The following is a 13,537-nucleotide window of genomic DNA, read 5'->3' on the forward strand; positions in this document are numbered from 1 at the left end:
AACATATGTTGACAAGGCAGCAAATGTTGATGAGGCGTCAAATGTTGATGAGACAACAAATGTTGAGGAGGCGACATTTGTTGGTGGTAAATTTCTAGCTACTTACTCTGCAAGCATTGTCATTGCACATTCCAGAGGGGTCATCAACCTCCTAATAACGTCTTCTGTAACTAACTCTTTGCAGTGTTCTATGAAACTCTCCATTGCTAAAGAAAAAACACACGAAGTTGAAATGCTGTCTAGAAGTACCTTACATATCCTATCTGGCATAGTTTTAGATCTAATGTTGACATTTTTTTTAAACATGTATGAACTTTTTTTCATAATAAAATCAAATGAAATGGACATGCAAATATTAGAGATGCACAAATGTATTGTGTTAATTCTGAGTTAGCTAGTGTTGGTGCCCATCCCTTCCCTCATACTCAAGTTAGTGCTTAGTGATGCTGCCATATACTAATATTGGTGGTGGTGATGAATAATCAGATCAACATTCTGCAGCATATGATATTGTTTGTCAACTTGAAAATCAGTATTTCTGCTTGTTTTTGCTTAATTTTAATCTTATTAATACATTTTGATTTTTAATGTATTTTATGAGTACCAGTTGATAACAGCTCTATAGCAACAAAGAGCTCCAGGAGTCTATATTTAAAAAGCTGGTTTAAATAAAAAAAAAGAAATACAAATTCATGTTATTCAAAAATATTGTATACGTAATTTCTCTATCATCATTTGTACTTGTATTTCAACCACATCCAACACCAAAATTGCAAACAATAGAATGCCTTAATCTTGTAGTTATAATATAGAATATGGTCATAACTTGTATTCAAATATACAGAAATAAAATAAAAATAAATAAATAAATACATTTTCAATATCCTTGGCTCAAGAAACTTATTTTTAATGTAATTGATTTTCTCACATGCTCATGTTCACTTTTTTAAAATGTAATGCAGAATAAATAAGACTACCTCTGCAACACAACCAATCACAGGGATGGAAAGCTTGGAATACTGGACTTATGTAGTACTATGATAATGTATTATAGCTTACCACACAAAGCACCTGCACGACCTTCTAGAGTTACCTGCCAGGTGAACGCATCGCCACGTGCCTTTTCAGACTCCAACTCTTTAGACGAACGGGGAAAAGCATTTCGCCACAGGAGCAACAACTTGGGCAAGTGATTTCTAATGACAGGGCTACCGAGGGTCATGACCCCAGCTAGGATAAGCCAGCCAGCCTGTGTACGGTGAAGTGACATTCTACTGTTCTGGGCAGCTGTCCTCAGCAGGTCCTCTGCAACATTGAATATTGCCTATATAGAAACATAACATTTTTAGTCAAGAATGTTGTTTTTAAATATGGAAGTGGTCTAGAATTAGATTGGTTTCCAATATGTCAAAATCAACTACAAAAAAATAGGATGTTTTACGTGTGAATTCAATGGTTCAATATTTGCAATAATATTAACATTCATAGCAATGCTACATATTCATTTATATCTAGTTTTCTGAATATAGGCCCACCTCATGTACACACAATTGGAGTTTCATTGTGGGTGGGAAGGGGGGGGGGTGCTTATACCTGTTAACTGGAAATGCAATAATGAGCCTACAGGACTTACTAGGTTATCAAGATCTAGCTCTGCCCTCTGCTCTGAGTATCCTAATGCCTAGGCCTCAAAACCAAGGCCAGAGTAGTCTAGGACTACTACCAATTTATAAGGATGTGAAATTAATGTTTCACGAAACCCATTAAAAGCTAAGCCCATATTTTCAGTAATAGAGAACATGCTACTTATTTCAGTAAGAGATACATAAATTATAGAGTACCACAGTCATGTCGTCACGACGCCAGTTGGCGCTCTCTGTTGCCAACAGACGTTGGTTACTGTACCTGAATGACTTGGAACAGGCATTTTAAAATCTAATATTTTACCATCAAAATGTACTAAAAACACAAAAGCTCGCATTATATTAGTTATCGAACACACATTTAATCATCAATTAAAATTACAAAGAAAACGTATGATACATGATCTTAATAATTACGTTAGAAATTGGGATCAATATTTTGTTAGTGGAGAAAATGGCGTCCGGTTGAATGCATTTTGCAACGATAGCAACAGAGTAGTATCATGTGGCATTGTGACGTAACACTGTAGTACTCTATAAGCACTCTTGACATAACTCACCTTCCCCTTGGAATGAGGTAAGCCTAATGGGCATTCTCTTACTCCTCCTAAAAGGGCAGTAATAGCACCACTATAACCAGACACTGCTTCTGGGGACCCCTTAAGATGCTGTAAATTGTCGATGCAGCGATCAAGAAGAGGTGATAATTGAGACGGAAGGGCAGTTGCAATGCAACGCAGACACCACGCTGCTGCTAAGCGGGCTGAATGACTTGGATGCAGAAGTACTGATGCCACTGTGTCACAAATATCTAAGGAGAAGAATCTGTGTATGAGCCAGACTAAATCTAGAGACATACATATCCAGTAAACATTTTATAAAATTAACCATATACAGTATATATGTTCTAAAACACAATTAAAATTTTGCCACTCTGATAGAATCATGAATATTCAGATAAAATATCTACATTTTACAGTGTTCTTTTCCAGCTTCATTCTCCTCTTTTCATTCACTTATTTATTAATTCATACATTCATTTCTCCATTCATTCAATCATCTATCTATTATTTATGACTTGCACATATTTTTTAACTTGAAAATGCAGACATACAAGGGATACGACAGTAGAGCTGTAATTGATAACGCTTTTTTAATTTGTTGTAGTCAAAAAAAAAAATGGGTAGCAATTTGAAATGCATGTAGCCAATACCACATTGGAATATTTTCCTATTCTTCCATTTCAATGTTTTTTGTGTTGTTATTCATGTGATTTTTTTTATGTTTTATGTACACTGGGTTCTCTGGGAGAACAGCAGCATTTTACTGTATACAGAATGAATAAATGAAAAATAAACAAAGTATGTATCATCAAAAAATTTAAATGACTTTACTGTTAGATGTGTCTGTAAGAAGAGGTGCTGCACAAGTAGACAGGCCTTTGACTAGGCTTCCCAATTCTTGCAGAGCACTGATCAAAACGTGTTGAGTGTTGGTGACATCAATAGAGGGTCTGTTTTCAGCAGCACCCTCAGCTGGGTTATCGCCTGCAACACAATTTATAGTTATAATTTAACCCATTGACAAGCTAATTCATTTGTTATTAATAATGTTTCATATATCTTGAAACCAAGTGTTTGGTAAAGGACTCTGTTCCACAATCTGGTGTATTTGTCTCTTGCATGACTATCTGTGTTAAGCTAAAAACATAACAGATATGGTTCATCTTGAGCTAATCAGATAAATGGTAAGTGGGGTGGCAATCTGTACATTAGGTATCACTGCCGTAATTGATGTCTAGGTCCCCTAAGGAGTTAGCTACAGAATTGCATTCTTTCATTTTTTATTTATAAGGTAAACACTACCAGGTAATTTGAAAATATATTGGAAATAAATAAATGACACAATTTCCAAGTGATCGATGTAATTCAGTACATGTTTGTGTTGTGGCAAGCAATACTCCAAGTAACTTAGCAACTGCACTTCTGACATCATAGTTTGAACCATCAAAGGCCCGGTAACAAAATGACACAACTGTCTCCAGTTCAGTCGTATACATAAACACAGCCTCTTTATGTAACTCTAGTAAACACTATTTAAGAAAAAAAATTTTTATAAGAATATAATAAGACTTAATACTTATTTCATTTCATTTATTTCATTTATTTCGCCTTTTTTACAATACAGTAAAATATTCAAAAAATATGAAAAGGTAATCCATGTTTCCCCCAAGAGCCGGCAGGATTACCAAAAGAGTGGCTCTCCAAGCAATGGGGGAAACATGGACTAGCAGTATAAATACATTATAAAAATATATATATATATATATATATATAAGAGTGAAAATACAAAAATAATTAACAATTAAAATATGTTCATTACTTATATTATTATTGTTATTTTTAGTATTATTATTATTATTATTATTATTATTATTATTATTATTATAACAACAATAATAATAACTACAATAATTTTAATTACAATTACCAGCATAATAATTATTGTAAATATTAAACAATCACACAAACAAATAAAAAAAGTACACAAAAAATTTGATCAGAAATAGGAAAACACCCACCCCCAAACCCTGCCCCCACTTCACAAACCAACAAACACCAAAAAGAGAAAATTAAGTAATTAGAGTTCACTTTTAGCTTGACTTGGGCATAGGCATATCTTAGTTTCTCAACTACTGGATACCACAGTTCAGTGCTGGCCAGTGTAGCAGCCCTGGCTATGTTTCTTAACTACTGGATACCACATTTCAATGCAGGCCAGTGTAGCAGCACTGTCCTATGTCTCTTAACTACTGGATACCACATTTCAATGTAGGCCAGTGTAGCAGCCCTGACTAAGTTTCTTAACTACTGGATACCACATTTCAATGCAGGCCAGTGTAGTAGCCCTGACCTATGTTTCTTACCTACTGGATACCACATTTCAATGCAGGCCAGTGTAGTAGCCCTGACCTATGTTTCTTCCCTACTGGATACCACAGTTCAATGCAGGCCAGTGTAGCAGCCCTGCCTATGTTTCTTACCTACTGGATACCACATTTCAATGCAGGCCAGTGTAGCAGCCCTGACCTATGTTTCTTACCTACTGGATACCACATTTCAATGCAAGCCAGTGTAGTAGCCCTGACCTATGTTTCTTAACTACTGGATACCACATTTCAGTGCAGGCCAGTGTAGCAGCCCTGACCTATATTTCTTACCTACTGGATACCATAGTTCAATGCAGGCCAGTGTAGCAGCCCTGACTAAGTTTCTTAACTACTGGACACCACATTAATGCAGGCCAGTGTAGCAGCCCTGCCTATGTTTCTTACCTACTGGATACCACATTTCAATGCAGGCCAGTGTAGTAGCCCTGACCTATTTTTCTTACCTACTGGATACCACATTTCAATGTAGGCCAGTGTAGCAGCATTGTCCTATGTCTCTTACCTACTGGATACCACATTTAAATGCAGGCCAGTGTAGCAGCCCTGAATATGTTTCTTAACTACTGGATACCACATTTCAGTGTAGGCCAGTGTAGCAGCCCTGAATATGTTTCTTACCTACTGGATACCACATTTCAATGTAGGCCAGTGTAGCAGTCCTGACTATATTTCGTACCTTAGCTGCAGCGCATCTGACAGCCATTGTCCTATCTTGTAGTGCTGCCCTGGCTGCTTTGTAGATGTCCTTATGACAAGACTGGCCTGCTGAACCTAGGCCTTGTAGGATCTGCTCAAGACATAACATAATTTCACACCGTCCTGTTGACTGTTGGAGAGAAAAAAAAACAATCAATAAACATTTCCTTTACACTTATTTTTATTTATATTATGAGAAGGAAATATTTAGTTAGATGTATTTGATATGGAGCTCCATTTTCAATAGGAGACCAAAACAGATTTACTAATTGATTGTAGAATTCTTAATTTAAAACCAAGTAAAGATTTACTAATTGATTGTAGAATTCTTAATTTAAAACCAAGTAAATATTTACTAATTCATTGTAAAATTCTTATTTTAAAACCAAGTAAAGATTTACAGTACTAATTTTCACATATTTAAAAAAATGTTAATTTTCAATATCCAAATATTTGTGACTGCATATTTAATAACCCAAATCTTAATACCAATATTTTTTTTATGTTAAAGCTAGCTTTTGTACTAATCTATACCTTTTTTTTTTAATGATTCCAAATAAAATCATAATTCTAGGATCCACAATCAATTACAGCTTGATAAAACTTCTAAGGTCACTCTGTTTATAAACACTCTTGCAATCTTATTTTTTTTATTAGACATAGTTTCAATTTCAAAGGGCTTAAATGAATCTACCCTTAATTGATAATTCAACTTGCTTCAACAAGGTACATACCTCTGCATTCTTTAGGGCTTTTATCAGATTTTGAATGGTCTCCATAAAACTGCTGCCAACCACTCTACCAAGCTTCTCATACATTGCCCCAATCACTGCCACTGCTGCACTATAAGCATAACAACCATTTTAAACCTTTGACCATATTACATCAAAATGTAAATGACTTAAATTGAATATAAATTATAGTTTTACAAAAACAAATATGTATGTAGACTTTTAAAAGATACTAATGAATAATGTATATATAGGGACACAATATACTATATACTGTATTTATAACCAAAGTATGAATCAGTGAATGTGATTTATTAAGAAAAAAAGTAATTATAAGAATGAAAGAGTGAATAAATAGTAAATGAATAATTAAGTGGATGAGTAAGATTATAATGAACAAATTAGTGGGTGATTGAGAGAATGGATCAGAGACTTTAGTATAAGTAAAGAAAGAGTGGACTAAAAATGAGTACATGAATTCATAGACTAAATAAGTGAGAGTGATCGTGAATGGGTGTTAGAGTAAATAATAGCTGTGACTTACAGTCTTGTTGGAAGGTAACTTGGTGAATCATCTTTACTCTTGATTATGTCATTGCAGAAATTGACGGTCTCAAACATGGAGAAAGTGTCCCCAATACTGTAAATGTTGGCAAAACACTTGCCCAGAAGAAGACGGGATGGTGGTCCATGTGACTCTAAGACCTGACATCGTAGTTGTTTCACCAATGTTTTCTGCTGCTCTTTGATATCAGACTGTAGATAAAAGTAAAAATATGGAACTATTGTTCAGAGTTGGATACCTGATAGCAAACAATGGCACAACCTCAAACCATTTAAAAATTAAATTAAAAGAATCAAGTAAGTTATGATTTTCCAATGAGACATGGAAGAAACTTTTCAGTTTTCATTGATTTTCCAACCTTTTACTAAGAAATAAATCAAACCAAATAAATCAAAATAAATACCTTTTGTGCAGCAGCTAGGACCTTATCTAAAAATCGTAGCCATTCGTAAACAAAGATTGACTTCTTCGAGTCGGCTATTTGGGATAACGCTTCCTCGTTCAGAAGTAGACTATGTGAAAGCTCCATGGCGGTTTGCTGCTCGTCCTCAATATCATTAGACTGATTATTAGGCACGCTCTGTTTGCTACCCGTGGTGGAACCTGCAACATTCAATTAAATAGTAAATAAGGACATTGATATTGGATGGTAAAATCGTAAATACCTCTACTGAAACAGTAATATGAAATAAACAGACAACATAATCATAATAAAAATAATACTAATTTTTGTATTGACAATATTATTTAACATTTAAATACAAATTATTATCATCATTTATTTAAACAAGTGTTATATAAAAAATTATTTATTTATTTATTAAATATACATTACAGATATAGTGTGGTTCCTTTATTGAAAATGAGTTGTAAGCCATGTAGTTGCTATGCTATCAAAGACTAATGCAGGTAGTTACATGATAATACAAATACGGCAAGCATTACGTCACAGCTAACCAAGTAGTGAGAACTTAAGTTATTCAACATTTTAAGAGGTTTACAATGTTAATGTGGGCTCTAAGATAATTAGTTGTCAGTTTGTGGGTGAGCCACATTAACATGGATTTATAAGAACATTTTCAATGAAAATCAATTGAGAACTAATTACTTCATAATTTGCATCCTGTATCAAGGATGTGGTACTAGCTCAAGACATCTTCGTTGCCATAGCAATAGTGTCTGCTCAGCATACATTTCAGTAATAAGCTATTTTAGTAATAAGCCATTTCCGTATGTAACTGCACATAATGGTTTTCTAAAAGCATATTTAACGAGGGTGATCCATCTAGCAAGGCTGATTGGGGCCAGCGCTACTTGTTTATGAGAGTGGATGCTAGCGCTGCTGTATAATGAAGTCTTCATGAGGATTGGGAAGGGGGCATCATTCCCCTAACCGTCTCTTTATGAGATTCTCTTTATTGAGGTTTGAAAGTGAAGTTGTTTCAGTTGTGACGATAGCAAGCACCTAAACCCACTCCCTATAACACACAGCTCCACACCTTTTGATATTGACAAAATTTTACTGTAATAGCAAAATTATCCTTATCATTATACTGTAATATACATTATTATTCAGTCAAAAAAAGATATCAAAAATGTGAAGCATTTTGTAAGTGTAAGATGTCCAAAAACTAATCAAAATAGAGATTTACAATTACATCAAAACAAGAAAGAAAAACCAAATTCACAACACCACAAAAAACAAAAGTTAGACACATATTTTTGTAATTATAAAAACATTACCATTATAAGCCATTATAAAATTATAAGCCAATATAATTCTCTTATTTTAACTACTAATATTGACATTTTTCACAATAGTTTGCCTATATTTCTTTCTATTATTATTAATCATTTGAATAGGTGAGATGTTTGTATTCTTTCGTCTGTATATTTGATATATTTAAATTTTATATATTTTACCAGCCTGTTAGTGGCGATGATTTGCTGTTGGTCTGTTGAAATGAAAAAAAATTTTTTTTTTTAAATTAATGAAATTAACCAATAAACATAAACATTTAAAAATACAAAAAATTCTAAGCATTTAGATTTAAGTATTAGTATTAGTACAAGTTTAGTCCAATTATGTTGTAAAAGTCAAGTACTTTGAGAATCTACTGAACGCCAATTAATTAGGTTTGCTTAAGGAATGACTAAGAAGCACAGAATAGCTGCATACTGTTAGTGGCTTAATTTTATGATTCTTCCATGTTCCAAACTCTAGTAATCATTAATAAAATTGTGAAAATCAATAGTCACAACATTTTAAGGAGAGAACTACTACCTACTAAGAAAGTTGCCTCTATGCACTTTATATAAACAAAAAGAAACATAACCTTAAAATATGCACGTTATCTGCATTGCTTCTTTCCACCCAGGAGTGGAAATGTGCTGATATATTTCAAGCAGCAAACTGTGGAATTTACCCCATAGGCATCGATCCAATGACTGGAATACTGTGGAAATGCGCTCTGAGATTAAGTTGTATAGAGTGCTTCATAAAAACCTACATATTATTATTGATCTATTATCCTAATACTACAAAATAAAACTACAGTAGTAAATAAAACAGCAAATATGGCAGAAGAATTATTTTCACTGCTCTGTTCGCCAGCACTTTGAAGTCCCAAATGTTAGGGGCCTCGCTTCAACAGTACTCACAGGAGTTTTAGAGAAAATGATATCTAGCTAGCCTCCTATATTTTAATACATAAATAAGATGTGAGAACAAGACTGCTGAATGGCTAAACAGCTGAACAAGAGGCAAAAAATTTGTTTCAAAAACATCTTTTTTAAGGAACTTCTTAAAATTTCAACTGTATTTGAATTTTTAATTTTTATTACGTTTCATAAATATACAGATGAAAAAGTAAATGATCGGTTGCCATAATTAACAGTGTTATATTTAGGAACTGGGAGTTTTTTTGAGTGGAAGATCTTAATTGCCTAGGAGGGCAATAAAAAATGTAATCAGTTCATCTATGTAGGCTGGATATTTTGAACACAGGGCCTTGTAGGTAGTCAGCAGGATCTTAAAGATAGTTCTCTGATTGTTCATGCAGTAAAAATGCATCCAGTCGTATTTTGTATCAGATTTTGGTAATCCGTATAAGATGGAGTTACAAGAATGCAGCACATTTGAATCTAAAGTGACTTCTAAGCTTGTAACTTGTGTCTTAACCATGTTTAAACAGTCACCAATGAGAATTTCCTTGATAGGTAGAGATTTGGAAAACTTGGGACTGGAAATGAATAATTTCTGTCTTGGCTTCATTGAGACTTAGATAGCTCAATGTTATGGGAAATAAGAGGATTTAGCAATAACAATAAATTTTATATGAACTGATTTTAATTAATTAATTTTTTGTGTTCTGCAAACTTTTAGTAGGGAAATAAGGTGACTAGAGCTAAAACTTCTACTTGGGCTGTGCGCACCCCCCTACTTATGCTGCTGCATTTATAATCCAATATTCTGTGTTGAGGTGGTCCCTTTGATTTGAGTTGATCCCTTTCTTGCAAATCCAAAGATATTCCATCTATGAACTGTCTCCTATTGATTTTGTTCACTATGAGAAAATAATTTTTTAAAGTGTTGAAGCAACAAGATAAAAAGCTCCATTTATAACTGAAATATTCAGATTCAGACATGCAGTTAGGCAAACATTGCACAAAAGACTGTATAGAATGGACGATGGACTAGACTAAATTAAATTATACCAATATTCTATATTATTCAAATCTTTATTGATTTAGGAAAAAAAATCAGGACAGCATAAAAAAAAATGCCATCGAGGACAGGAATTATTACATTACTGACCTACTGTACATGTCATTGTATCTAGGTAGAAATACAGTAGGTGAAAGATTTTATAGAATCCATACATGCTTGAACATTTAATTACCCTAATACAATAATTTATTTTATTATTGACTCACTGATATTTACCTATCAATATATTATGTAATTTTAACTGGGTGGAAATACAAATACAGTAGGTGAAAGATCCTATTGAATCCATATTTACATGTTTGTACATTTAATTAGCATAATACAATAATTTATTTTATAATGTCATTTTAACTAGGTGGAAATACAGTAGGTGAAAGATCCTATAGAATCCATATTTACATGTTTGTACATTTAATTACCCTAATACAATAATTTATTTTATTATTGACTCACTGATATTTACCTATCAATATATTATGTAATTTTAACTGGGTGGAAATACAAATACAGTAGGTGAAAGATCCTATTGAATCCATATTTACATGTTTGTACATTTAATTAGCATAATACAATAATTTATTTTATAATGTCATTTTAACTAGGTGGAAATACAGTAGGTGAAAGATCCTATAGAATCCATATTTACATGTTTGTACATTTAATTACCCTAATACAATAATTTATTTTATTATTGACTCACTGATATTTACCTATCAATATATTATGTAATTTTAACTGGGTGGAAATACAAATACAGTAGGTGAAAGATCCTATTGAATCCATATTTACATGTTTGTACATTTAATTAGCATAATACAATAATTTATTTTATAATGTCATTTTAACTAGGTGGAAATACAGTAGGTGAAAGATCCTATAGAATCCATATTTACATGTTTGTACATTTAATTACCCTAATACAATAATTAATTTTATTATCGACCTACCGATATTGACATACCAATATGTTATGTCATTTTAACTGTGTGGAAATACAGTAGGTGAAAGATCCTACAGAATCCATATTTACATGTTTGTTCAGTTTAATGGCCTACTTACAATAATTTATTCATGAATAGTTTTCATTGATTTATTCACCCTTTAATCAATCACTGTATCAAGTTCACAGAATCAAATCAACAAGGAAATAGAAAAAAAATATGAAAACAAGTAAACAAAGACAAGAATTTGAAAAAAGAATAAGGGAACAAAAATAAGGTAAAATAATATTTTTAAAAATTATTACAGTTTATTATGAGTTTTCATGCTACAACTATTTTAAATTAGTGTTATCAATTCATCTTTTTTGAAAGTAGCAGAATACTGTATATTTTACACATTTTATTTTTTACATCAATCTGTTGATGTTTGAAAATGAAAAAGTTGCTTCTTGTTATTCTATGAAGCGACCATATTAAACTCTCGACCTTAATAGATAAAATTAAGTTATTGCTTAATAATAAATACTCCATCTTGGAAGTATGCTGAGTTTACTATAAAAGGATCTCCTCAGAAAAAAAATTTAAAAGTAGTAATCAATTCCTATGTCTGCTGTAGTAAATAGTAACATGTCACAGCAAACTCATCATCAATCAGTTCAAAAAATATCAGAAAAAAGGTGAATTTTTTAATATTTTGAAGATAAAATAAATGTATGTACTACAGAGAGAAGTAATTAGTACACTTTCAGACAATTAGATTAAAATTAGGTCAATTCACAATTAATTTACCATTTAAAAAACAAGATTTGCTTCGATTTTCTTTCCTTAGAATGCAAAGTCAATAAATTTACTGTAGATACATTGACAAGTTACAGCTATACTTAATACTCATTCTCCAGATCAAAAGGTGTAATTATAATGCAACTGTGTGCATACTGTACAATATGTAGTCTTTTGAATGATAATGCATTGTGTACTAAATCAATTATGATATAATATTTGCATAATTGATAACATTATCTCCAGATTTACAATAGAATAATCAAATCCACAGTGATGATGAAGCTTTGATTGATGATCCTTGAAGATTTCCATTCATGCCAAAGATATTAAATATGTAATTGGTCGACTAGTAATAACATGAAGTGTAAAACTGTAACAGCTAAGCTGTGCAACATGCCGTGGAGTATCTCCACCATCAATTGAATGCTTAGGGTTCAAATCTTAATAGAGATCATAACTATTTCTTTGAAGCAAATTTATTGATAGTTTAACAGAAGAGCAATAAAAAAAAGAAGGGCTAAATATATACAGTAAAACCAGTTCAAATTAATAATGCCTAATCTACAGTATACATAATTTTATAAAATAGTTTCTCATCAAAATTTATTGAAAAAAAAGATGACCACTATTATAGCTATCACATTTTTCAGACCATTATGCAGTTACAGTAAGACTGAAATCTGAATATTTAAGGGGCAGTTTTTTAAAATTTTTTTATTGTATTTTATATAATGTTTTGTTTTTTGGGTCTCTCTGAGGGTTGGGTTTTTACTTTTAGGAGGGATCCAAAATAATAATGATTTGATCTATTTTTCTCATTGTCATTACAAATATTTGTTTTAATTTCAATTTAAATTCATTCATTCATTATTATCTGAATAAATATATCTGAATCAGCTTAATCATAAGCAAGGACATTATATTCTATTATAAATTATTCCTAAATACATACATGAGCCAATAGAGATTAACTACTGTATATGCTTAAGAATTATTATAGTCATAAAAACGTTATTATTAAACAATAGACAATTTCTATGAGAAGATGTGTGAAAAACATAACAAAAAAAATCCTACTCAAGCTTTGAATACCTCTACAGCTATGATGATAATAATAATAATTATTAATAATAGTTCATTCATATACTGTATAAAGCAGGTATGATATGCTTGTCAGCCACAATTTTACTGCCTAATGCTAACACACCCATTCAGAAAATTTAAAGCTAATTATAAAATGGTGGGTGCTTCCTTTGGAATGCTAGAATTTAGATATTCAGTCAAACGTATGGAGTAAAGCAAGTAAAGCATAATAATTATTAGCCATTGATTTGATCTGTTGCGCTTTAGACATAACAGTTGTTGAATTTTACAAACTCCATCTGAATACTGAAAAATTTTAAATCCTACCTTCTCGGAAAAGAACATTATCAATTAGGGAGTAGACTGCGTTTTTCACTCTCCTTCTATTATGGTGCAACATCATTAATATTCAGAG

The 13,537-nt window shown here is 32.1% G+C and overlaps 1 protein-coding gene across 1 annotated transcript; it reads right to left on the reverse strand.

Moving 5' to 3' along the window:
* Positions 1-102: 102 nt before the first annotated feature.
* Positions 103-13,537, reverse strand: LOC117121147 (HEAT repeat-containing protein 5B-like). Its single transcript, XM_033266248.1, has 10 exons — positions 13,450-13,537; positions 6,989-7,188; positions 6,565-6,776; positions 6,024-6,132; positions 5,270-5,419; positions 3,579-3,735; positions 3,038-3,202; positions 2,204-2,454; positions 1,060-1,324; positions 103-206 (listed from the first exon to the last, which is right to left on the reverse strand). Exons 1-10 carry the CDS (start codon positions 13,523-13,525, stop codon positions 103-105), a joined length of 1,689 nt encoding a protein of 562 aa, XP_033122139.1. The 5' UTR covers positions 13,526-13,537.

The sequence above is a fragment of the Anneissia japonica genome, unplaced genomic scaffold (genome assembly GCF_011630105.1).
Source record: "Anneissia japonica isolate Jap-2015-1 unplaced genomic scaffold, ASM1163010v1 scaffold17136_len74041_cov174, whole genome shotgun sequence".
NCBI lineage: Eukaryota > Metazoa > Echinodermata > Crinoidea > Comatulida > Comatulidae > Anneissia > Anneissia japonica.